The sequence below is a fragment of the Anser anser genome, assembly GCF_964211835.1.
Source record: "Anser anser genome assembly, chromosome: 1".
Classification (NCBI taxonomy): Eukaryota; Metazoa; Chordata; class Aves; order Anseriformes; family Anatidae; genus Anser; species Anser anser.
In genome coordinates, this window is record NC_139720.1 from 128710270 (window position 1) to 128737698 (window position 27429).

The following is a 27429-nucleotide window of genomic DNA, read 5'->3' on the forward strand; positions in this document are numbered from 1 at the left end:
TGACTGAGGATAAAATCCCACTAATAAATGTATTGTTCATGCTAGCTGGAACGGAAAAAAGAAACATTCATTGCCACCCCACAATTTGCAGTGTATTATATATGGCTATCCTTTTAATACTCTTTGTGTGACTGAGATTCAAATACTCTCCCAGTCTCTGACAGTGTTCAGCATATACAGAATTAATTACATGTAGGTATTTCTGAAGCATGTCTCACTACCAAATTGTTTTAAGACAACAACAACAACAAAAGAATAAAAACCCCAAACACTTCTAGCTCACGGCTCCCCTCGAAAGCAGCTGTTTTTTGTCTTAGCTAAATAGCTGACAGCATTGCTTTCAGAGTTCCCTTCGCTACAAGGAATTACAGCACTGAATTGTTAAAAATACATAGCTTTTTCTGGGTGAACACAGTAGTCTACTCAGCTAAGTTATAGAGGCTTTTGAAGAAAAATCAAAGGTTGGTACATGGCTTTTTATATTATGAACATTCATCCTTTAGAAGACCCAACTGCAATGACCAGGGATGTCCACAAGCCTATCGCAGGACACTGCTGCCCGAAGAATCACTCCAGCTCTGCTCCCCAAACAAGCTGGTCCAGCAGAGAGAAAGGCGACAAGCCTGAAGATGATCTGAGGGTGTGTGTTAAGTTTGGAAGTTTGAGGCCTGCTTTCATATTGATCTAAGAGAGCAACTATCTGTACATATATGGGTACATTGAGGTGGGTCTGACTTGGTATCAGAAATGAAAGCTTGGTACAAGTCCCAAGCCCTGTGGGATGGGGAACTTTTTAGAAAGACTGGATCGAACCTGGGACCGCTGACTTCCTGCCGAGAACTTGTCCTGGTGCTCAGTGCTGGCAACCTCTCGGAGGAACAAGGGATCTTGGACTGCGATAACAGAGCAAAACATGTTACATAGCCCTAAGGGACTGTTCTCTGTGGTCAGGTCTGGTAAAAAAACCCACGCGTTGTTTTAGGTTAATGCATTTTCATGGCAGTTTAAAAGGACAGCTTAACCACACAGCTTCACACAGTTTCAATTAAGATGAGCTTAAGGTGCTTCTTTGTCGATTAACAAGAGCTCAAGAGCTATAGTAAAAACATATCTACAGGTTTAGGCAGCTTGAGTTCTGCAAAATGACTAATCCATTTCTGAAACTTAGTTTCTTTACTTTTCACATCATTAATGATGCCATAATAAGGCAAAGCAGCTTGCCAAAGAATAAAATGCTGTTTAAATAAGATACTTTATAGTAAGTAAATCTATAGAACATGTAGCACGAGACTCAAAGACCAGTGAAGAGGAAAGCTCACACTTAGAAAATTGTTTGCTCTGTAATTATCTTCTCCTTTATTGAGACAGCAAATCTCTGCCATATAATAAGACTTCTTTGGAAGCCTCAGCGAAATTACATTAGCAATATTTTAAATATTCGGAAGTTAGACCAGGTTAAAAATACACAATCTATCCCAGCACCAGCTGGCTGAGCTGCTGGAAATTCTTTCTAACAGAAGGAAGAAAATACTACATACATTCAACACAATTTAGTATTCAACTTAAATCTGTTACTGTTCATTGAAGTTGAGATGAAAATGCAGTATGAAGTAGAAACAACTTTCTGTAAATACGGGCCACCAAATAAATACTTGAACATTCCTTAGGTCACTCTTGAAGCTTTGCTAACTACTTTAAATAGCTATATGTACAGTCAGAGATTACCCTGATTTAACTTAATGCATACTGAGGGAAACAAACAAACAAACAAAAACCTTGGGAAACATTTTTCCTTGCTAGAAACCAGAATAGCCACATATAGCCCTGTAGCATCATCTCCAGCAGGAAGCTCTTACTATCAAGATACAAATCCTGTAGAGGCAAAAGGAAATATACCCATAAAGTACAGAAGAGTCTAGTCTGAATGCTCACTCGGAGACATTCACATAGTACTGCTTAGAGCCCCACTCCCAGGCAATGCTTTTGCGAGGGATTTCAGTGGCATCAACCCATTTCAAAGCAGAGAACGGGAGTAGTCTAGTTGTGATGAACTGGTGAATCGAAGAGAGACTTTTAAAATATACTGCTAAACTCTGATAGTAAGGACTAGTAAAAATCACAATATCCTTCCTGGATGCCCACTGAACTTATCAAAAACTGAATATCCTTTCATGTCTACTGTATTTATATATGCTATATAAATACTCTATATGTTATAGCATATATAAATATACTATAAACCATATATATCTATAGAAAATTATACGCACATTTCTTGCAGGCAATTGACAAAGAATTTTTATTTTATAGTTTTTCAAATTTACCAGGCTTAATTTTTTCCCTGGACAAACCTGCTGTAACATCCTTTCATACTGTACTTGACAAAGATTTTCAAAGTGTTTGTACCGAATGTGTTGTTGTTAGAACTTTGGTATGATTCAAGAGGTACCGAACGTCACGTCCAGTTTGCATTGTTTTCAAAGTAGGAAGTTCAGCTCTTACTGTCTGGCTACTTCTGTTAACTATATCTATGGCTAAGTCAACAATTTTACATTCAGGTTAATCTCTTCTCGGAACAGACAACATATTTGCAGGTACAAGTGTCTTCTGACGACACCATATAGAAAATGAACTATGCTGCAGAGTAACGAGGGAGTTGAATGAACGTGTTTGAAAAGGAAAGATTGTATTGTTCTGACACTACAGGCCTGACTCTCCTCTTATTGCACAAAGTTTAGACTGGCATAACTCTTTTGACTCCTACTGACTCACCTTCCATTTATTTTACTGGTAGCAACAGAGGAATCAGGTTATATATTTACTATACTTGACATTCACCAACGTAAAGGCAGTTTTAACAATGTTGTACAGGAGACTGGAACCCAAGATCTAGTATTTTGCTGAGACTGGTCACTGAACTGTGTATGGGAATACTGGGACAGTAAGATCTAAGGAGAAATTAAGCTGCACGGCAACCTTCTCCCTCAATATCCAAATATCAGATTTGTAGTTTTAAATACATCCTGAAATATAAGAAAAAGTGCAAGAGTACTTTTAATTTAAATACAGTGTTTATCTTATTAGTTAATAGATTGCTAAAACAAGATGTAAAATACACATATGCATAAAAGCTTATACCATGATCTGCAGTGCCATGCTATGCATTAAGTGTCAAAGTTTGGCATTTCACTTGCAATTCATGCTATGTTTCTTTGGTTTTCACCCCTACTATTAAGTGGAAGAGCACCTGCTTTAGCTTGTAGTCATGGGGCACTTTATCTCTTTAGAGGAAAAAAAAATGGTTCTGGGGCTCTAATCTCTCGATGCAGATGCAGAAATCCTATGATTATTATTAGGAAATCTAAGGACGCAGGGGAGACCATACCACATTTAGATTACTGTACAGTTCTGCAGTCTCTTACATTTAGCCAATACTTCCAACAAAATAGCCCATAATAAAGCTTGGAATTGAATGTTGTCTTTTGTTTGTTATCAGTAATTCCTATAATATTGGGCTCTCATAGCTGAGCAAGATTCATACTGTTACAGTCACATTTATATCCACATTCAACTTCCTTTTATTAGAAGTATAATACTGCACTTTATATCACAAATGTATAAAAATATGGCAGATAGTGTCATAACAATACTTTTCTTTTAAATGAGTATATTTAAAAAACAGACAGTTATTTTCCATTTATATATATATATTTATATATAGAATAAAATACTCCTGATGCAATATATAAATGTTACTGTTAGTTTTTTATAGAAACTACTGTAGCTGTTGCACTGCTTCACAATGTTTCAAACAGCTCAAAATAACTTTACATTATAACATAAAAGATATGATTATAACAGTACGATATTAGGTCATCATAAATAAATATTACAAATCCTATCAAATATGGAAGTTTAAAAAACAAATTTAAGACATACAATTTAACTTTAAACCCTTAACGGGGATACACTTTTATCACATAAACCCCACTGTTTTAACTAGGCAGCAAAAAATGTAGTAAGGGCATAGGTCTAGACATGAATGTTTTCACCCTTATAAGTGCCAATACATACCAGAAGTCTCCCAGCTTTCTGACAGAGATGTGCTCTAAGCTGGAATGTAAATGAGAGAAAATGGCAATACATTTTTCTCCCTGAATGGCACACTCTGCCTATCGTCCAGTGACATTTCTGATGACTAGTAATTCATAATTCGACTTGGTTTACTGTATAATCCCTGACTCTCGCTGTGGTGCCAAACAACATAGCTCCACATGTACATATTGCACACCTTTATAAAGCTGAAAATACAGTCTTACCATCACCAGAACCACCACCACTCCCCTACGCTGACCTCCGTGCGAGCTGGCCTACTGCCTGGAGTGCAATTACAAGGCTGTCTCTTTCAGGTCGTTCAGATTTGGCATCCGTGACCGGTTTGTTCGGTTATACGCGTGCCCGTTCTGCCCACTCTTGGAGGGCGGCTGGTCGGAGTAGGGAGGCCCGTCGCTCGCGCTCCTGTTGACGGGGGAGACGTGCCAGGTGGGCTCCAGCTGGCTCGGGATCTGCAGCGTTGGCCTGCCCTTTGCCTGCGGCTCTTGCCGCGCGTTGCTGCTGCCGCTGCTGGAGCTTTGACTCATGGGGTGAATTCGCACTTCAGAAAAAGCAGCTTTGGCCGGCTGGCTCGGTAGGGGCTGGAAGCGAGGCTCGGCAGGGACAGGATGGTTTGAAGAGGAGAGGTGTAATAGCTTGCGAAGAGATTTTAATGGCTGGCTCTATAAGACATGGGGAAAGCACTTGACCTTCTACTCTCATTGCTATCGTATCATATCAGACTTCCTATAACAAAACTGTCATATCCTAAACGGAGTATCTTGAACTTTGCAGGACTTCTTCACTTTTAGTATGCACTCACTTGGAATAGTTCCTTCCAAGCTATGACTACACACCTGAGAAGAATGATTTCTCATTATCATTCAAATCCATCAGCTACCTGAAAAGATGGAACGACTAGCTCAGAAAAAAAGCTTTTGTTCCCGTCGGTTATTTTAACCTTATGTCCTATGAAAACAGAGCCACAGACAATTGCACTAGCTCTCCATCTGTCAGTACTCCTGCTATTAACTTTAGAACCTCAGCCACATTTCATGAGGCGCAGATATCAGTAATATGAAGTACCTAAATATTTGCTGAATGTCAACTGGGGGTTAGAGAGAACCTTGAGTAACTATCTGCACTGAAATAAAGGCTGGCAGAGCTCAGCAGTTTGGTATTTTGTTTGCCTGCAGCAGGGTGGTAAGCAGCTCTTGTCCCTCACAGCTTCTTTAGCTGGTAAAGCAGGCCAAAGGAGAAGAGACACAAGGGGTTACTGAAATGAGTAGCAAGAGCTGGGGTAAGCCTGAGTAAACAAATTTGTAGGATAACAGCTCCATTAAATTCCACAGCTCACAGAACAACTCGCTTCCTCAAACACAGCAGCTGCAACAAACCCTCCTCTTCAGTTTTCAATGTTGTAATGGCAAGAGCATGGCCCAGAAGCTGTCTCCCAATCCCTGTCCCCCAGGCTGGTTTTAGAACTGGAGAACATAAAGCTGCATTCACGCAGCGCGATGCTCCAACGAGCCAGCCTGCACAACCAGCAGCCTGTGCCAGCCGAGGCACAGCCACACAGCAGCAGGCCCTCACTGGAGGGCACTGCCACAGCGCTGCAGTGCCTACTGCGGCTGTGCACTGAAAAGTTGTTTGTCTCCAAAACAAACACATAACCACCATTTCTAAAGGCTCAGCGACTGACACAAGGACATACAGTCTCACCTCCTTCTCCTGTCATTCGTGTCTAGATTTTCAAAGAGTTATGCAGTAATGCAGGTACATGATTTTTTTACATTCAATGAGGAGGGACTGGGGAGGATGGGAAATAACGTCAAATGCAATTTTTCTATTTACCAGAGAAAAACCTGTCAAGACACCTTCGTGATGTTAAAATACAGGGAACTGATAAAGCTACTTACATGAGGCTGGATTTCTGTCATCTTCTCAGGATGCCAATCCTTCTGCCTGCTGCTCTGGTGATTAGTAGAATGAATGGCTTTCTGTAATGCCAAGAGATCCTGACCATCAGTGCTAGGCATCTGCAACAAAACATTAAATACTGGGCTATTAATACATTTCTTAAGAATAGCTGTAAATCATTTTCCCAAGTTAATTACACAACGCAAGTGAAGCCCAATACTGCAGCAGAATTGCAATGTCCTTTCATTATTTTTCCCCATAGTAAGTGGCTGCGGAGGTCATGCAGAGTTGCTACACCCTTAGCCCTTGAAGCATTCACATGCTGTTAGTGTTATTTGCTGTAAGAGAGAGCAATTAAACAAGGCTTCCAAGAAAAAAAAAAAAAAGAAAAAAAACACAACAAAAAAATTGTTGAGTGTCATCTTCATTTAAAAAGCATTCCATACTGCAGTTAAGACCAAGGATCAGTTCTATAAATTTGTTCCTAATTGAAGCAGATCGAAATCATCTCTAAACTGACATCTGACCGATTTTGCCATCACAAAGGAAGAGATTTTCTTTTCCTCATCTCCCTGCTCCTCCACAAATAACCCAAACCAAATTAAAAAATAAAAAAATTCAACACCACTAAAAAACAAGATGTAAATTCATAAAATTTTATGGCAGAAAGACAATGTAAAGCTTATAGAGACTTTTATTTCAGGAATTTTAAGCAAAAAAGAACAATTAAATTTAACCTATTTTTAATGCAAGCTGCCTTTTATCATGAACAATCAGCACAAACAAAAATATATTAGAAACATGAGTTAAGTTTATTTTTCAGAGAATCCGTCATTAATATCTAATTAATTTTATATATAAAGGAGCAGTTAGCACACAGAATGTATCTCCAATATAGCTATAAAACAAACCAGGTTATTTTTTTTTTCCTGATTGAAACAGAATGAGAAAATTTAAACATCGGCAATTTCACAACTATTTTCCTCCTTTAGTCCTAGTCCCAGGGCTCCTTCTCTCTGGAGCTGTGTATATTACATTTTCAGTATAACAAATGGTCAAAAAACTTTTTTTTTTTTTTTTTTTTAAGACATAATCTACTTCAACGGAACTACCAACTTTACTTGAATTTATTGAACTGGCCCAAGATACTTAACTGGCATGAAGAGAAAGTGATCCCATGAAAATAAAACACATGCTGCTGTAGTCAGTAAAATAAGTTTACTGGAGCGTTTTACAGAGCTACTGTACTTAAAAATTAATACCATGGGTAGAGTGACTACAGGAAGCTTTTTCAAAGAAGAACTATGCTTTAAATTATTCTTTGAATTAAAAAGAGGGAAGAGGGATTTCTTGATGCTTGGATTCTCCCCGTTGGTTGAGTTTGTCTGTAATATAAGATACAAAATCTAAATGCATAGTATATCAATTCAGGAGATCTGTCCTTACTATATTAACTCATAATTATATTTTTGTAGTTCCAACAGTACATGGTATCAATCCTATAATCTGCTTCAGGAAAATATAATAGTGATTGAATGAAGAAAGTGTATGGAACAAATTCAAGGAACTCAATGCATATACAGCATGGAAAAAGAGATCGTTATTCTTACAGAAAAAGAGATCACCTATTCTTATCTCCCATTAGGAACGTACAGTACAAAGTCTTTTCAAAACTGCAGGTAGGTCTTGTTGACTTTACTGAGCTTTGGATCAAATCTTGTAATTTTGGCAAGTGTTTGTTACTTACGATAATGATCTAAAATGTTATGGCATTTTTTATTTTTATATAAATAAAATATCAAAGATACACTAGTAATAGCAGCAATCGGTTTTAGAATGAGCAGTTGATAGTTACCTCTGGAAGAAAGAAAAGTATTTTATTTTTACCTTTTAAAAAGAGCTAGGGCTCCAAGATGAATGATTTCAGTTCTGACAAAAATATGCCTTTAACAACTTCACGTACAACTGCAAGGGCACTGGCTGTTATATTTTTATTTCCGTAAGACAATCAAAGAGCATACCAATGGATGCACAAACAACAAACAGAACTGTTAAGTATTAAAATTATGAACAAGATGATTTCTCCTCCTCTCAGGTGCAAACAAGCCCAAGACACTTGCTGTGCCATTTGCCTACCAAAAGAAAACTTTATACTATAACGGTTGTATGACTAAATATAACGATGGGCGCACCACCAGAAGAGATGGTTTTCAACCAACTTTCCCAGCTTCTAGATTCCATCCAAGCTACAAAAGACAAAGTCATTAATTAGCACAGCCTGCTTAGAAACTCTATGGTCAGAAGAATTTCCTGTTTGAAGTTCAGTAAACTAAAAAGGAATCAAAGCATCAGTAGGAGAAAGGGTCACTTGCAACGGTTTTTTCCAAAGTACATAATCTCGTCAGATCCATAGCTTGCAATATGTGCCACAATCTGCAAAACTCAGGCTCCTCTGAAGATAGTGCACATTGACACTGTACAAAGCCCTCATGGATACCAAAACGCTTAGTGACAGATTGCAGAAAAAAATGTGATTCTAGCAATCCTCAAAACCTGTTGCTGCATTACTAAAAGATTCCAAAACAAGATAAAAAGGAGAACGGATAAAAACAGCTCTTCAAAAACAATATTGCAAAGAATTCCCATAGCAGACAGTCGTGATTGTTATCCCATAAAGAACTACACCTGGAGAACTCTAGAGAGAATAATCCACTGCACGAGGAAGTATCAGAAACTGGTATCAGTTCTGCGCTACTGGAGATTTTGAGAATGACGTTATTAAGAAGATATCTTTAGTCCAATTTAAGTCATCTTTTATGACTCTTACGATGATCACCAGCAACACGAAACTTGCCAAATAACAGTGGATGTAAGTAGTAAGGAATGGATGTGATATTATTACCCTCTTAACAATGTGTACTATTGTGTACTATTACATGCTTCTCAAGATGACTGTTCTCTGGGTCTAGTTTGTTATTTGCTGCAGAAAGCTTGTATCAGAGTACATAGCTAGAATTACACATATCTAGGACTCTAAGAATTTTAAGCCTCAGAAAAAAATTTGGATAGTCACAAGGTATATGTTAAGATTTTTAATATGAGTCCATTATTGCTGTAGTTGAAGAGCTATTATTACAGTGCTGTTAAAAGCTTTTACTACTGAAATCAAACTTGGAGCTAAATAATTTTCAGGTAATAATTTACATTCGTGGAGGAAGATCCTAATGAACATTCCAATGTTTGTTAGGTAGACTTCTTCAACTAACAGACAAAGAAGAACAAAGAACAGTGTTTGAAGCAAACATTTGCACACACATTGGTGTGCAGTCTGTCCTTAGATACTGTCCTGTCAAACAACTACAAGTAGAAATGAAAGGAGGTTTTTCAGTCTCTGGTTGAATGAAGTTGATGTCAGCAAGCTTGTAGATGAGGATGCAAGAGTTTCATCACTATCACATTTCAGGAATTTTATGCATCTTCCTGTGAAATACTAGGTGTAACTAGCCAATGCATTTTTCGTTATGCAAACACTCTCTCCCTCTCCTTAAGTATGAAAAGGAGTAAGGAGCACGTGTAAATCTGTCCTGGCTTGTAATCAGCGATGTCTTCAGCATCTACAGAGCAAGGTGCTTGTCAGCTGATGTTTGGGAAAGTGCTGGATTTTGCATTGCAACACAACTCAACTCAGTCTCTAATTCCTTCACGTAGTTTAATCTGGAAGTAGTTGATACCTCATCTATCAGCTGGGCTTTTAATATGTTCCCTGCCACCATGTCCGTATGGCTGAAATCTGAAACAGTGCAAATATCTTTTTTTGGAAAATGCATCACCAAAACCAATGGCTCCAGCGTGCTACCTAAACCAATTAGGCGTGCTTATCCTTTCATGGACATTTTGATATCAAAAAATCCCAGAGTTTTAATCTAGATATTTAGTTCGGAACAGGTATCGAGGTGAACAAGTTCAGAAGGAGAGAGGTAGGAGCCACTGCCCTAAAACCTAGCTAGCAAGAAGACATGGTGCATTTTTGTGTGCTAGTTAACACACGCATGCATGTTCCATGCAGTTCAAAGAAAATTAAACAAACAACAAAAAAAAGCAGACAAACACTCCTCTCCCCCAATTTTCAACAGATCAGCCCTCCAACAACACCCAGTCATGCCACCTCACTCTATGACAGAAGATATTTTGATTTAGTTACTCCCCTTTGCCCTGCAGTACTGTTAACTTCTTCTGAAGCCTATTTAGCTATGATGAGTGAGCACAATTTACTCCATTTCAAGAACCTTCAAAACCATAACTGCAATTTCACTTACAGAAATATTACAACCTAATTTTTCAATGGCACTGAGTTCTTAAACAAAACCAAACCTGAAATGTGGGGAATTCAAGCAAGCTACTCTGAAAAGGGCAGCATACACTACTGTTGGAGATGATGATCCCACTACTAGATAAAACAGTTTGATTTTCAAATTCCAAGTCAAGTCTGAAATTTATCTTTTTTTTTGTACATTGAGAAATCTGACATGACACCAAAAGCAAAAAAGGAACTATTGTTATTAACAAATTAATAAAGTTACATTTTAGTGAAAAAGATATAATAAAAAAAAAAAAAGTTGGGTAGAATTCTTCATTTTACTACCCAGACCGTGTTATACAGAAAAGTGAAATGTAAGAATGAAGCACACTGGAAAGAACCAGTAACATAAAGAGACAAAGGTTTACTTTTGACACTATTTTGCACATGAATTTTAGTAACATACTGCTATACTAATAAAAAGCCCGTCTTCTGGTGGCCTGGATGAGAATTACAAGAGCACATTTTTACTAGCCATAATTTTAAATAAAGTACCTGCAGTTTTAAAATTTTGTAAAACAGATATGCAAATGTAATTTTAAGTATTTTACTGTTTCCAGAACTGTTATCCAATGTTTAGGTTTTCCCAGTTTTTACAGGGACTTTCATTGTAAAACTTTGTGAAATGCTAATATGCCACTGCCCTCTGATAAAATAAAGTTATTTTTCTCTCCCAAAACCTAGATGTAAATGCAGAAATACAGAAAAGATAGCAAGGGCATACACAATACAATAACAGACGCAACCTCTTCCCCCAACAAAAAATAAAACATTGAGAATGGCTAAGGCACATCATCTTTATTCCAGTCTCAGGGTACGGCAAGAAGTTCTTAAAGAATTCTCCTTTATAGCAGTTTGATCTCCTCCTAATGGGTATCTGAAATTATTCAAGCTCTAAGGACACACAATAATGCATTTGCTACTTTTTGAACGCTATCAACATATACTGCAAAAGGATTTGCCACAACATCTGCTTAAAACTTGCATTTAAACTGGATGTTGAAGTATCTTAATGAAAACAAAGTCACAGAAAGTGTATCTGACTGTCATATAGTGAAAACAGAAAAAGAACAAATAGATACATGCAGGTATGATCACAAATAATATAAATATACTGTACTAGTCTAGCATTTTAAAATAGTACCATTCAAAACTGATAAACGTATTTTCTTTTAGAAATAAATGCATACTTACAGTTTGAGATTTCTTCTTTTTCTTTTTTATTGCCCTGAAAAACCCTTGTTTTTCTTTCTCCTTGAGCTGTTCAGAGTGACTGTTAAGATTTTCAGGACTTTTCCTAAACATGAGATAAGGTATTGTAAGATAGATTTTATTTTGATATGATGCAAATTCTGTGAAATAATGAGACCTTATGCCAAAGAATGAAAATTATTGATTGAAGCAAAAAGATTCTTAATGTTTAAACATTCATTGGTTCAATTGGTTACTATACAAATAACAGATAGTCTTATTAAATGGGATAGGAGGAACAAAGTGTTAGGGTAAAATGATTAGTCAAACCAGTGAGTAGTTACTTAGGGAAAAGGTAAGCATGCATGTTTTTTTAAGCCAGAATTTAATACTCAAACCAAAATATTCACACACAAGTTTTTTTTTAGAAAAATGAAAATTGTATCTGAGAGAACATACAACTGGTGAGGAGGTACAAAAGCACTGGTCCAGTTTATCCATTGCTTGCCGGAGAGCCGGGAGTTGCAAAGTTCGCCAGACAGAACCAATTTCAATTGACACTCCTGACCTTTGCTGACATGGTTCCAAATTTATCATCAGGGAGGCCGGGGATCCATTTCAACTTAAAAACTTCAGTTAGTTTGTTATGCATGCGTGAGACAGTGCTGGCAAAAGAAGATGACCCGAAAGTGGAACAGTTGACTTCCCTGAAGACTGAATTTTATTTATTTCCCCCTCATATCTTGTTTACAGCAGAATTAACTACAGCTGATAACCAACACATTACTTTAAGTGTACACAGTAAACTAAGGATGTAAAGTACTGATAAAGAGCAAAAAGATGGCTTATGTAGGACATCGGTGAGACATAGATGTATGCAGCTCTAGTGCCCTTTAAGCTATTTTGAAAATTGGAAATGCTGAAGGGAAGTTTCACAGAGATAAAAAGAATGGTCTACACTAAAAGAGTCAGAGATTTCAACCTCTCTACAATGTTAAAAATACAGCCAAGCCAACCCCAACATTTAGAGTTTCCATGATTGTGGCACACAGGTACTTATCCAGGAAGAAATTACAGACCTTTAAAGCAGAGGGCAAAGTCATAACAAGAACAAGTAGGTAGATGATTAGGCCAGAGAAGTCTTATTAGAAATAGGGCACTGATTTTAACAATGAGAATCATTAACCACCAGAAGAAACTCCTTAGTGAAGGAGTGGATTTGCCATCTTTGACATTTCAAATCAGGACTGCATACGCTTCTGCCAGATACACTGCTGGGCTTCAACCCCAGAGAACGGATGACAATTACTGGCAACTAACATATGTGAAGTCATACTGGATCATCGAATTGCCCTTTTTTTAGCCTTAATTTGTATGAAAATAAAAATGAAATTATTCTATTGTCTTGCTGGAAAACCTGAGGGACAGCCACAGTTCCAAGGGCTCTGGATGTCAAAGAGAAGCTGTTTTTCTTGGAGCAACTGTAATGTAGCAACACTTTGCTGCCTGCTATAGTTATCTTTGGGTTCTAAATCTGGTTTAAAATGCTATGCTGTAAACTGGTGATTCAGCTGCTACTACATGCCAAGCTGACGTTTTTTTCCAAGCAAATGTGAAACACATTATTGAGGTGGGAATGACGACAGTTGTCCCCCTTATTAATGAGTATCTTCACTCTGAAATGGGGTTTGGTCAGTTCCTCCATTTCTGCCCAAAACCATCTCAAACTCTGAATGCTACCTGGTTCTAACTAAATGCATGTAGTATTTAAACACTGTGACAAGGTATAATAATTGAGTAAGAGAAATGTGCTTAGAGGAAAGATTTATAGGCAGAGGAGATGGTGGGAATTTTCCTAAGTTAGATTTTTTCAACTTAAATCTAGATCCAGAAAACACATTCAGATGTTCAATGATATAGACAATGTGAAAATTTGAAATCTGAAAGTAGATATAGGAAAAATCTCTGGTTTAGTATAAATATTAGATTCCTACCACATATTTTAAACATACGGGACTGCTAAAGATTCCTGCTTATGTCATGTCCTTGGATTTAGTACCATTGCATAACAGCAGTAAGTCTTGTATTATTCACTTAAAGCATCACAGCAGAGCCCAAAAGTAAACATTACTGACAGCTTTACATATTCTGTCAACTCACAAGAGTGACTTCACACAGACAAAACAACTCCTGAATTATTTACTGAATTATTTTTAGGAGTTTCATCTTCCATAATTTGTTAAAAAAAGCATGCACAACAAGTATCCTGCTTGCACTCTCAAAGTCATGTGAAAGGCGCTGAGAATCTCCCAAACCTTTTCCCAGAGGAGCTACTGCACATCCTCATCTGCAAACATACCCCCAAAACATGGCCTCAGTGCGAATTACCAACCCAGACACTATGCTGCCCACTGAAGAACTAGACTCTTATCATAAAGTGCCAGCGTGGTTTGTCTGCACCGTCCTTTAAAATTTGTCAACGTCTTGCTCTGGCTTTTCTGCTCCAACACCGATTCCTCAATGGAGATGCTGTATTTTTAAAACGCGAACTTACTTTTTAGAATAAAACTTGGGACAATTTTTGCACACTTTTAGACAGATTCACTCAAGTGTAATTCTTTTCTTCAGCCCAGTGAACCGGGACAAGAAAACTGCTCCCCACAGCAGGTGAGTGGACAGGCCAGAAGTGAAATTCTGTTCTGTATTTTCCTCTTTATAGCTCTAATGACCAGAAGAAAAAAAAAGTAAGGGGCTGAGTACTCTGCTCATTTCCAATTGCTGCCTACCCAAAAGCCAGTGGTTTTACATGGACGGGTTTATGTCATTAACTCCTATGACTCACATTGCAGTACAGTTGTCTGAAAAAGCACTGACCTTGAAAAGCAACTGCTTCAAAACACATGCTCATTATGTGAAGAGAGTGAACATATATAGCATTATAGCAGGAAGTTTCAACACCAGGATTTTGTGCTGAGTAAAAATAGAGCAGAACATTTTGATCGCCGAGATGAAACACCGGGATATTTTAGGCATCCTGAAAGATGGTTTTCAGACAATGGACAGTACAGGAATAAATGAGGATTATCAGAAAAAATCTGTATGGTATAATCACACGGCAATTCTTACAATGTATCGGCCAAGTCCTGGTATTTTGCATAAAGCCTCAGCTTTTGAAAGCAAGCAGTTACACCAGAGCCTGTGTGTCTTTCACTAGGAAGTAAGACTAGCCCTAGAGAAGAGCCCCCACTGACAGAACTCACCATCAATCAGAAACTAAAGGCAGAATTTCCTCTTCTCCGTTACTTTTATTCTTTTTTGTGCCTTTTGCATGCTTAGGACACATAATACAGATCATATTGATTATTCTGGTCAGAGACATTTGGAAAAAGACACAGAAAGTAGAGAAATGCTTTGACTATCACTAGCATTTATTGCCCCCTGGTAGGAAAGGTATCCAACCACATGCAGATACATCAATGTGTAGCTGCACGTACATATGGAGGCAAGCAAACTGCTGTGCTTCAGCATTTACTTTAAAAAAAAAGGTAGTAGGAAGTATGCTGCATTCATGCTGCCACAGATGCATTCATACTGCACATGGCTCCTTTTTTGGAAATTTCTTGTGGTCTTCAGTTACTCTTCAGTACCCCTAATTTCAGCAGATAGCCTAGTTAGAAATCCTCTTTAGCTGCCACCATACTACTTACTCCCTTTACAGCACAGCTCACAATTACGTAAGTAAGATTTTGGCCTAAAGGAGAAGTTACTGAAATATCTGAAGTTTTCTTCAAAATATTAATGAACATTAAAAAAATCCAACCACCTTGGCAGTTATACAGTTACCATAAACAATGGCAAGAAAGTGTCTGAAACCAGTGAAGCACCTCAAATACATGGTTTACCTAAGATAAAAATATCAGTCCTCCAAGTTGAAGCCCTTAGTAAAAACTTCTTGGTGTAATAGCCTGGCACTGAAAGCCGAAAAATCAAGAGATCAAATCAGAACATTGCTAAGAGCTGAAAACCTTTTTTCACGTGAAAAAGTAGGATTTATTAACTGGAACGAAACCCACATCTACCATCTTATATACAGAATACCACACAGAAGCCTCTATAACCACTAGATCACTTAAGGCTACAGCTTTACTAAAAAAAAGCATACATACTTGTACGTGTGTGTACATATATACGTATATATACACACAAGCATTTTACACCTCCCCTCCCCAGTATAATTCAACATTAGTAAACAACAAATATTTGGAACTAGTTGGCTTCATGAACTTGTACTTTCCTAGGCTTATTTCTTGGACCGAATATTGATGACTATGAATTTTGTAAGGATTCCTTGCAAATAACATTATATTTCACTACCAAATTTTAGTACAAAAAAACCCACTGATGACTGGGGAAGGGCCGGGGAAGAGGCACTCGCTGTTTACTAGAAGAGAGCCTACATGCATTGGCAGGGAGGCTCAGATGCAGCCATACAGATGAAAAAAGCAAACGTAGGAGATGATAATGCATATGTAAGAGTCTTGGGTAGGAAACGTCAGAGGGAGAGCAATACCATTAGGAAGGTGAACATCTTCAGGCTACGCCGAGCAGATTCCTAAAGCCTCAACCAGTGCAACACACAGCTGATTTTTTTAAGCTTGCAAACTACAAATTTGGAATATTGGTATTTTTAGAAAAAAATCTAAAAATCTGTAAATGAACTGGAGCGTATTTGCAATGCAGGAATAGTTGGGCTGCAGACAACTGAACAAGCTTTCAACTACCTTGTTCAGGTATTGGCAACCTTCTTGTTCCACGGACTACAGTGTGACTGCATTGTCACACTGACATTGAAACAGCAAAATTAAAGCCAGTCGGGTCACGTTCATAGCATACTGTATCGTTTTACAGTCCTAAAAACTAACAGCAGATAGATAAAACAGTAAGCCTCTGACACTCCTAAGAGTACGGTGGTTTGTGTTGTGCTTTTTTTTTTTGTTCTTTAGTCACTGTGTGTGTGTGTGTGTTTATATATTTATATATAAAACAATATTGTATGTATTTCCCCTTATTTTTTTCAGGAAAGTATAACATATGGTAGGTGTCATAGAATGAATACATTTTAATGGACTTAAATGGTCCAAGCTTTCCAAAATTCCCCACATATCTTGTAAGCAACCAACACAAGAAGCACTTCCAATGTGATGGAAGATGAAGTTCTGCATGTTGGAGTTTATTCCAAGGAGATACTTAGAACTGTAATAATGCAATCCTAAGGGTAACTCAGGTCAGCATTTTGGTACACTGGCAGAACAAGGTTTAAGTATCTTGCATATTACCTACTAATTTTGCCCAGGTTTAGACAAAAGTTGAGAGAGAATAAAATTCTTGTATCTAAAGATGGAAATTTGAGCAAGTTCAAGATCACTCGCAGGAAATTAAACTCAAAGATTTTCTAGAAGGATGAAAATTTGCCTTTTTCAAATCAAGTCATCTGAAGTTCAGAAATGATCTAGTAATTTAATAGTAAAACCTGATAACAAAAGTCGAGTTTATAACATCTTTATTTTAAAGAGGCAGGACAGTGAGGACAGAGTGAAGAAATGCACACAAAGACGGGAACATTTGTGACAATTCAGTCTAGCAAACATTCACAGAATCTTTGACAGAAGAAAGGCAACACAGAGCAATAGTATGAGAGGAGCCATATTTTACAGTAGTGGCAAGTCCAGGTGGAATACATGTCACTCATAATTTGAGATGAATTGTCATGTACCAGTTATGTATGTCCATCAGACATCAAATATTTATTTCATCATAAAATTGATGATGTAAGCAGAATCGCATTCCATTAGAGCTTTCAACATTTTCATAAGCATTTACACAACTTCTATACAGAAAAATAAGTAGAGGAACAGACTCTGCATCACTCAGGAATCTGCATTTATGGCACAGAACAATTTTGCAACAACATTAGACCATTGCCAGGACAACTTGCACAGAGTAACATGTAGAGCTGGGCAGGAAACATTTCAGGAAAATAGGGACTTGGAAAAGCAAAGAGAAAGAGGAATGCATGCCAAAATAGCAGGTAATTTGATGTGGAGGGCACTGCCATTCTTTCAATTTTACAAGACAAAATGCTTATTCTTCTGTGGGTTTTTCTCTCAAAGGAGCTGCTCCACTTTATGGAAATATTTGAGTATAGTAAGTGGAGCAAAGACTTAAATCTAACTGTCTCAAAGTTAATCTAGAGCCTTATTCAGTAGGCTGTACTCAGCATCTCTTGTGGTCCTTTCATTATTTCAACAAGATGAAACAGCTTCGAGAGAATATATTGAGGGTAAAAACAGAGAATGTGCTCCAAAATAACCTCTAACCTCTGGTTCAAGTCTTTCACTTATTAGATCTAAGATCTCTGTTCAAGTCTCTGGTTTAAATAACGAAGAACAAAGGCTGTGCACTTGAGTTCCTTGTATGAAAAAATATAATGCTGACCCCCAAATATTTGTTATTTTGAGTATCTCTCTGGTTTTGACTGTGAATTCTACCCTGGAGCTGAAGAATCTTTCCAATAAAAGGTGAGTAGATATTAGTCTGTCCCTTTGAAAAGTTTTGGTTTTAGTAATTTAGCATTGTAAGGAAAAAAAATAATTTGCCAAAAAATTCCCAACCAGCTCTAACAACATATACTATCATTTCAGTTCAGAGTTAAAATAACATTACATATTCCTTTGTATTAACCACATTATAAAAGGTAATATATTGCCAAATGATATATAAAGCAAAACAAGATTCCAGTTAGCTTACGTTATATGCCAGATAAAAAGATTCAGATATGAAGGACAACAAAAGATGTAAGAAGGTTCAACAGTGGAAACAAAGACCTTCTTTAGCCACAAATTACAACATAAGTACCACCTTTTTACATAAGTGATGAGACTCCCAAAACTAGCATCCACTAAACTGATGTAGGCGGAGCTACTGAAGGACAGGAAGCAGACTCTAGTGTATCAGAGCAGGAGACAAGTGTTCTGGAGTAAACATCTTCTGTTGCTGACTTGGGTTTATAACCTGAACAAAAGCTGAAATAACCAGTTGTTTGTGTCCCTCCCCCTTTCCATTTCTTTTTTAAGCAGGTAATTCATAGGTTGTTCATACGAAATTACATTATGTCAACAAACCACTGAAGTAGTTCTTTAAATAGCATAGTTTTATCACTTTCAAAGAGCAGTGTTTCAGATAGTGGTACGAAGTACAGCTGAATCATGAGAATGCATACAAGTCCATTCCTCCCAACAATCCTTGAAACTCCATTTGCTTATTTTTATTCACTGTGCTTTATTGTGACCAAAGTAGAACATTAAGAGTATTTTAGAACTGTACAGCTCTCACAGCAACAAAATTAAGATACTTCCCCTTTAAGTCCTGCAAAGCTACACATATGTTGTCATTCTACTAGCATAATTATAGTTAATTATTCTATGTTCTATATGGAGTCATGCAATGTTTTTTAAAACCCTTTAAAATCGATATACACCACTAAGATGTTGCTTCGTCCGTTTTCCCATAGAATATACTCAATTCCTTCTGTGGTGCGTAAGCAAACAGAGCAGCAGTCCCCATTGTAGGGTGAATATTATATTCTTCATTAATACAGTCATATTTTATATATGGAAACATGCATTTTGATAACTTTTTACATTTTTCTGACAATTCATGCTTCTGGAATCCACAAATGGAGCTATGGGCTTGCTATATGCACACAAGCACTTTCTGTCATCTTTAACCAAAGACTGATAGTAGAAAAAAGAATCAGGGAAGACCGGACAAAAGTGTACAGTTTTTAATGCAATCAATGTGATGGTGTGATGAAGTACTTCTTGTTGCTCAAAAGCGGACTGCAAACATGCAATGCTATGTCAATATAGTCAGAGGAAGCAATTAAGCATGTACAGATAATCGCAAATTTTGCAAAAATTTTTTTTCTTCTTCTCTTAAATCCCCCCCCTTTTTTCCTGCCATTCTCTACACATCTGTATAAATAACAACTCACCAGGTATCAAAGGTGGTTTGTCTCTTTGAGTGGTTTGCCACCGTGCTGCTGTCTGCTGGTAATACAGAGGCTCTGTTTGACACATTGTTTTCTATGTATGTACTCTCTGGACGTGGAGATGGAACTGAACAGAGAAACAGCAAACACTGTATACTGAGCTCTGCCAAAAATCACATCTTTTGAGTCGTCTGCTTCCTCTCTACCTCTTTTATAGAAACCAAAGAATGAAGAGACAGTTGTATGACCAAAAAAAAAAAAAAGTAGTTTGTGCTTTTGTACAGCTTGGTAAGCCCTTGCTTTCTAATACTTCCAAGATAATATTGTAAAATGATGGCATCATCAGAACTGGGGTAAGATGCTGTTGGATATTGAGAACGTGGATATTGACAACACCTCTATCTATAAGGGCCCACAAGTGCAACTGATAGTTAAAAATAAGAAACAGAATATAAGGTTGGAATATTGTTATTACAGACATGAAATAATACAGTTTACAATTCATCTTCACTCAGGACTTAAAAAAAAAAAAAAAAGGTTAATACCCACCCTGAAAAAAATTACTTTGTGTTTTGATGTAACTAAGAGTAAGGGATTACTTGTTAAAAATAAAAGGATCAAAATCAGATACAATATGTTTTCAAAAGAATCATACTGTATTTTCAAAAATAGGTTCTACATACCTACATACAAAATGTTATCAGAAGTACGAATATCACCAGAAATATATGCACTGGATTAAAAATTCATCAGACACTTGCTGCAGCATTATTTCAGGATCACACTAGACTATCAATCAAAATTGAACTGGAAAGTTTTTTTCAAGCTATAGTACAAAAGCACATGCCAATAACGTCTGTGTGAAGTCAATACTTAAGAACTGAATATATATGAATTTGCTTTTTCATGGCAACTTTTTCTTTCAATAGCTTTTACATATACTATTATTAATGTATTACTTGAATATAATTTTTTCATTGTAAAAGTGGTATTAAGTCTTTGAACTAAAATTAAGTTGTTTCATAGATGTAGTTAAAGAGGAAGAAACCTCTACTTTATAATAAAGTACTGAATACAACCCCCGACCTATAGTTTCATTAGCACATGAGTTACGGAAGGTCATTCTTCCTTGGTGCCTCTCTTTCACAGTGCCCAGTTTTAAGAGTGTTTTAAAGATTAATAAAAGCAATTCAGGATTAAGGATTCTTCAAGGATTCTCTGTTACACTGTAAAACTTTAAACTCAACAGCATTGCTCCAACAATTAAAATTTTAGCACAATGTTAAAGCTTGTATATTGCAATGGGACATCTGCAAGGGATGACAGATTTGAACACGTCTAAATCAGGTCATCAGCCAACTGATCAACCTGAAGAGGATCAGAGGGAGACTGGTGACTCTACTTAAGGTTATTAGGTGACTCATAATCAAATTTTAGCTGATTGTGACTTCTTAAGGTTCAGGGAAACCCCACAAGCTTCCTAGCACTTGTGGAACAGTAATTAGCTTATCATCCTTGTCCTTTTCAAAAGGATTACCCAGGTTTAGCCATGAGACATCTGCTCACAAATCACCATGTTTTCTGTACCATACTAGAACAGTATCTATTTGTGTATACATACATAAGCATATGCACACACATACATATATATATATATATATATGTATATATATATACACATACACATATATATATACATATACACACACACGCACATTCCTGGGATTATATAAATGTCCTTTTACTTGTAAGGAACTACACTGATGATTGTTTTTCATTCAATGTAAGTTATCATTTGCAAATATGCAAAAATACTTTTTGCAAAAGTAGAATACAAACACAGTTACTACATACAACTTAGCAGGTCAACCTAGTATCTGAAAATGTGGTAAACATTCTTTTTCCATTTTTTTTTTTTTTTTAAGTTGTTCACATTAGTTCCCTGTACGCTTTTTTACTACCTCATTTATATTCCATGTTAAAATTCTTGTTTAAATTTTAAAGATACACCATAAAATTACCTCTGTAAAAGCTGCCAACTCTTCTTGGAACAGGGTCATTATACAGAATTCTATTTTCTTTAGTAGATGCTCCATCTTCTGTGTGTGGATCATGATATGCTCCACCCTAAACAAAAGAACAGTCAACTATTTAAAATGAAAGACTATAAAGTGATTTCTAGTGGTTTTAACCAACATAGTAAGCAATAAACTCTCAACTTCACTACACACAATTTCCCTTTCATGTCATTAATAACTGCCAGCCTCAAATCACAGACCCCGTAATCAGTAATTATTTGTTTTAGCTGTTTGTTCAATTTTTCCAAAATGACAAAAATGGCATTAACAAATTTTGCCTCTTAATTGTAATTTTAAATACTTCAGCATGATGCGGACCTCAGATTTTCGCCGTGAATGAAATGCAGCTGTAACATCTCTGGAGGAATCTTTTACTGGAGGTCTTGTTAAATTTGTTTCTGATGGAATCTGGTCACTCTGCTAATGGCAAATTTTAAAAAGTAAACAGGACATGCATATAATTTGTGATTATTGCAACACCAAAGCACTATCTCTTATCAGCTGATATACAGTAGTACCTAGAGGTACCAACAGTCACAAAGTCTACTGTACACAAAATAAGAGGTAGTCCCGGAACTAAGAGATTTATAAACTAAATAGGTAAGTCAGACCTAGCAAAAAGAGTTTAATCATCTCTAATTTAGACTGTTTTCCTGAAGAAAATGCTTCTTGGAAGGTACTTTAATAAAAATTTAAGTATACCCTCAGAAATATTCATATGCATGGAATTTGCAACCAAATATAACTTAACATGACTCTTAAATAAACCAAATGCTGCAATTCTTTCTGCAGCAGGGACCAGATAAAATTCAACGTTCTAAGACCCCACAGGAAACTGTACTGAGACCCCTGTATGAATTTAAATCTAGAATGAGAAGGATGAGACTTTAAAAAGACAACAAACCAGAATTAAAAATTGGAATTTCAATTCAGTATGAGTGATTTGCAAAATCAATTTTGCCTTTCATTAATAAAGATCTGGTCTCACTGCCAAAGACAAAAAAATGCTTGAAACTTTGTCAAGATGAGAAATCCAACTAAAGCAATGCTCTAAAATCACAGATTGGTTCCTTAAAATTTGCAAGAGGTTGATACATTTGATTAAGTTACTGCTTGTGTAAGATATGTCTTGTTTTGCAGCAGTTAAGTTATAAATATGAGACAGTAATAGCAACTTCTACTTGATTTCTTTTCCTTACCTCCTTTTGTGTACATTTAACTTAAAAATAAAAGAACCCTTAAATGAACAGTGTTGTAACTAAGACTTGAAAAGCACCCAACCTAACACTGAAGGCAAGTTTTTGTGGTTTTTTTTTTTTGTTTGTTTGTTTTTTAAAGGAAGATTTAAAACCGGCCAAACAAAGGATGTTTTTCTTTAAAATGACCTAGTGGTGGCTAAGAGAAACTAGGAACAGGGAAGCGAAGAAATGTCACGAAATGTGAGCACAGAGAGAGAGAACAGTAGTAGAGAGAACCAGAAGAACTGAATGGAAAAATTTTATAGGAAAATAATAAAGGTTCTTTGAGAGCATTTATATTATTCCTGAATTTTAAGTTCATTAAGCCTGAAGAAAGTGACATTTTCTCACTTGTAATACAGAATGTGGCAAAAAAAAAAAAAGACTCAAAGAACGACTTTTGTGTAAATTCCTTCATAAGGCATATGAATGTTGTTAATTTAATATTCAAACTAGTGAAAATGAAAAAATATAGGTGTGAATTTATAGACTTGCCATACATTTCAGAAGAATATTTTTCCTTTCAGACTTCTGCTGGTTGAAATACCAATTTAAAACAATGAATTAAAGGCTTCAGATTACAAACACTGACCATAAAAGATAAAGGTGAATTCTTTACAAATGATTAGGCATTGCAAAGTAAACCAAAATGAACAAAACCATAAGCATTAGGATGTACATTGATTTTTCTAATCAAAATAAAAGTTTGTCAGCCAGCTGTCAAAAGACAAAGAATGATCTGATAATATGAAATAAAATTAAAATTATTTATCAATTTAATATCCACTACATATTTCAGAAAAAGATTCTGATACTCTCAAGAATACAAAGCAGTCAACTACTGGTTTTACTGCCCTCCTACAGTAACATCTTGAAGAATAAGTAACATTTAACTTATAACTGAAATAGGAGAGAGAACAAAATGACTCCACAAAGAAAAAATAAAATCTCATTTTGAAACGGAGCTGTAATCCTTTCTAAGTAGCTATTGTTCTTTAAATTAGATTGTATTTCTCCTATTCTTATGAGATTTTTTTCTCTGCTTATAATGAATACACATAATCCTGAATGGAGAAGATGTGGTAAGTACAAAAATAATATATTGTAATTATAATTATTTAATGTGCTTTTAAATAAATAAATACTAGAAGAAAAAATGTTTTATGTTTTTTTTTCTTACTGAAGAGCCACCCAGTACATGAAAACTTTTTATGTGCTGTGCTACTTGCAGACTACATTAAGTCCACTATGCATATTTCTTAAATAAACCAAGTAGGCAGAGGTTTGTTTAGTCTCTTACAGTAAAGCATATTTTTAGACCTTCAATAATATTTGTAGCTCTTTGACTTCCTTCAATTTGTTGACAAATCTGAACAAGAATTTCTCTCCTCTGAAGTCACTTTATTACACATATGTGTATTAAAAAACAAATAGTCATTCTATGTACCTCATACCATTTTGCTTCAATGTTGGATCAATGGTAATAGCAATTTAAGGATCTAAGGACAGTCATCTTGTGTAAGACATTAAATAATTCATAAGTATTATATAAGGTAAGTAAATCAACACCAGAACTAGCCCTTCCTCTACACTAATGAAATAATATAACATGGTAAGGTAACTATTGACAGTAATCATTATATTGATGCTAAGAAGTCAATTTACTCCAATTTACTGGTGCCTTCTCCAACATCAAATCTCTAGCCTACCCCAGTTATTTATCATACTAATCAGGAGAAATACTGCAGGCTTTGATATCCCTCTAGTACATTACGCCATTTCATCAATAACGTCATGCTATTAAGCAAGTGAAAAAGCTCACTTCAAAAATTAAGATTAGAATTCACAACAGAAAGACATAGAAGAAAAGCTAAATAAAAACAAAAACGGGACGGTTAATTAAGCAAAAATAATACAATAAAAATGACAGAGAACGTAACAGACTATGAACTAATTAAATTTTAACTTCACAGTTTCTCTGTTCTCACATTTCAGTACCTTAAAAGAATAGTATTCACAGTCCAATTATTGTTTTTAACGTGGTCTCTCATTTTGCACTCCAAATATTTAACCTTCTTTAAAAAAACCAACACCTAATATTCTTTGTCTTACAACACCATGAACGAATAACTAACTATGGAAACAAATAAATAGAAGAGAGAAAGCAGGACACTGTTCCCACACAAAATAAGACAAGGAAGGTAAGTCTTCCATAACAGGTGGTATTTTGAACTAACCCTATTAGTATCTTCTGTACAGTCTTCTCGTGAGGAGCCAACAGACCTTGTGAGTGACTTATGCTGCACCTGTGGAGATAACAGTTGCAGGCTGTTTGCTCTGGCTGCCATCCCTTGCCCTATGTTTAAGCCACCCTCTGAGCCCTTTGACCTCACTCTGTCCCGGCTCACATACATCGAGTGTCTATGAGGGCGCTGCTGCGAAGAAAAAGGACTGGTATAACCTAGACCATAGGAAAAAGATTCATGTGGAGCAGACAGTGAGTGGGAATGGCTTCCATCCATGTGATCTGGCAGTTTTAACTCCTCCATTGTTTTGGAGTGCCTGGTCGACGGTCTTCGGGTGTCCAGGGTACCCTCGCTGCGGTTATTCCTAGCGGATGGGCTGAGCAAAGTTCTGTTATCACCGTGTCGGGGAGCGGTCGGACTGGTGGGAGAATTCAGGTCCATGCAGCTGGATGGAAAATAGCGACTGCTGTTTGGTTCTGCAGCCTGAGCCCTGGCCTCAGACAGGTTGCCCACGGATTTTGAGTCTGTCAGAACCCCGTGGCTCTTTGACTTTGTCCGATACGAAGGACTCTTAGAAGACTGTGGAATAGTATCAATGTAGCTGTGGCGACTATGCTTATCACCGGGTTGCAGTGTCCCAGTTTTGCTTTGAGAAGTTTCCATAAACGAGTGCCGGTTCTGCTGAGATCTGGTGTTAGACTTCAGGTACTTTGTGCCTGGACCATCAGAACTTTTGGGGTCCACGTTAAAATCAAATTCTGTTTTGCCCTTTGTTTCCTTTGGGCTAAGAAGATGTGGCATGTTATTATTGGCTAGATCTTTGTTACCAGATCCAGGCTGGTTGCTTGACTTCTTTGTATGCATTGGGCTATGTGCAGCTCCAGAAAGGTTTCCATTTAAAAAGCTTTCATTTGCTGGAAGACCCTCTTCTCTTGGGCCGCCAACCCCTAGTGTCTGTATGTCCTTGCTGTTTGATCTGTGGTGTGACTGCAAAGCAGAACTTTTGCTGGCTTGATTTCTACATTAAAATGCATAAAGAAACGTTAATATACCAGACTACATATTCATATATTAATAACTTCAACAAAATCATAATCATTTCAGAAGGGAGCTGCCATTTAAAACTGTAAAATTTATCTGCAGCAAAATGAACAACTGAAGTAGGCATCAGAAGCTCCACTAGAGTAACAAATTTGCAAATGTTAGTACGTTGTTGTTTTTTACTGGTTATATCCTAACAGACAAACACAGTTTTGGTTATAGGATTTTGCTAACAAAAAAAAGAAAAGAGATTACTCAGATGTGTACTGGATTTAATATGTGTGTAATAACTACTATAAGCAGTGCATTATGAAAATCAGCTGTATATTCACTGAAAATAGAGTCTTAAACACATCTGGCACATCATAGTTAAAGCGGAACAATCAAGCATGTCAGCACTGCCAAAAAGTCCTATACAATCAGTGCTCCAGGCTACATAATGTATGTCCAAGGTGGGTGGATGCAGCAGGGAGAACAGAGGATATTGTGCTGGTAAAGACATCCAGATGGATTGAGCCTCAGGTCTATGCAGCCAAGCAAGCCCTGTAACACCAAAACCCCAAACCCAGTGTACCACAGGAACCCTGACTTTTGCAGAACTCAGGTTTTACAGCAAAAAAACAGTTCTGCTTCTGGACCTCTGGTGGCCCTGCAAACAGTGCAGCCATGACTGAGCAGTGCTGTGGCTATGCTTGTTAACACTGATGGACCTAGGCTGGCTTAGAACTGAGGGAATATACATATTCATGTATCAATTCTATCATGATCTAACTCACATATTACTGAGAGATAACAGGGATAAACTGAGAGCTGACTGTACAGATGAGTTTGTACTTTTGTTGATCTTGTTAGTAATTACAATTGGATAATGTTAGGTATTTTTATGCTTAAGATTTTTGTGCTACCCATTTTCAGTCATCTAATTATATACTCTATTACAGTTTCTAGAAATTAAGTACATTTAATGCCAGGCTAATTATTTTTTTTTTTTAGTTAGAAGTTTATAGAGATTTAAAACTTAAAGGTATAAAGAACCTAGTAATTTTAAATTAAGCAGGTAGGTAAGCCTTTTTATTACATAAAGTTGCCCATGGACCTACCTTTTCTTTTTTGATGCCACAGCTCTAATGGTACAACTTCTATCCTAAATATGTATAAGAGCAGCTAAAGTTTTTTGGTATTCATTTCAGAAAAAGTACAGGTTGTAAACATCATT

The 27429-nt window shown here is 36.6% G+C and overlaps 1 protein-coding gene across 6 annotated transcripts in view; it reads right to left on the minus strand.

Annotated features, from left to right (window-relative positions):
• Positions 1 to 1335: 1335 nt before the first annotated feature.
• Positions 1336 to 27429, minus strand: part of CDKL5 (cyclin dependent kinase like 5) — a 132029-nt gene continuing 105935 nt past the window's right edge. The window contains exons 12-19 of one of the 6 annotated variants that reach the window (XM_083850624.1): positions 25164 to 26190; positions 22007 to 22105; positions 21632 to 21737; positions 19614 to 19737; positions 11564 to 11666; positions 7275 to 7397; positions 6012 to 6131; positions 4243 to 4775 (exon numbers count right to left, since the gene is read on the minus strand). In XM_083850624.1, the coding sequence (XP_083706750.1) occupies positions 4389 to 4775; positions 6012 to 6131; positions 7275 to 7397; positions 11564 to 11666; positions 19614 to 19737; positions 21632 to 21737; positions 22007 to 22105; positions 25164 to 26190 (2089 nt within the window). In that variant the 3' untranslated portion in view covers positions 4243 to 4388. Of the gene's footprint in view, positions 4776 to 6011; positions 6132 to 7274; positions 7398 to 11563; positions 11667 to 18386; positions 18643 to 19613; positions 19738 to 21631; positions 21738 to 22006; positions 22109 to 25163; positions 26191 to 27429 lie in introns of those variants that run through there. The other 5 variants (XM_083850623.1, XM_083850625.1, XM_083850626.1 and 2 more) reach the window with 5 other exon arrangements.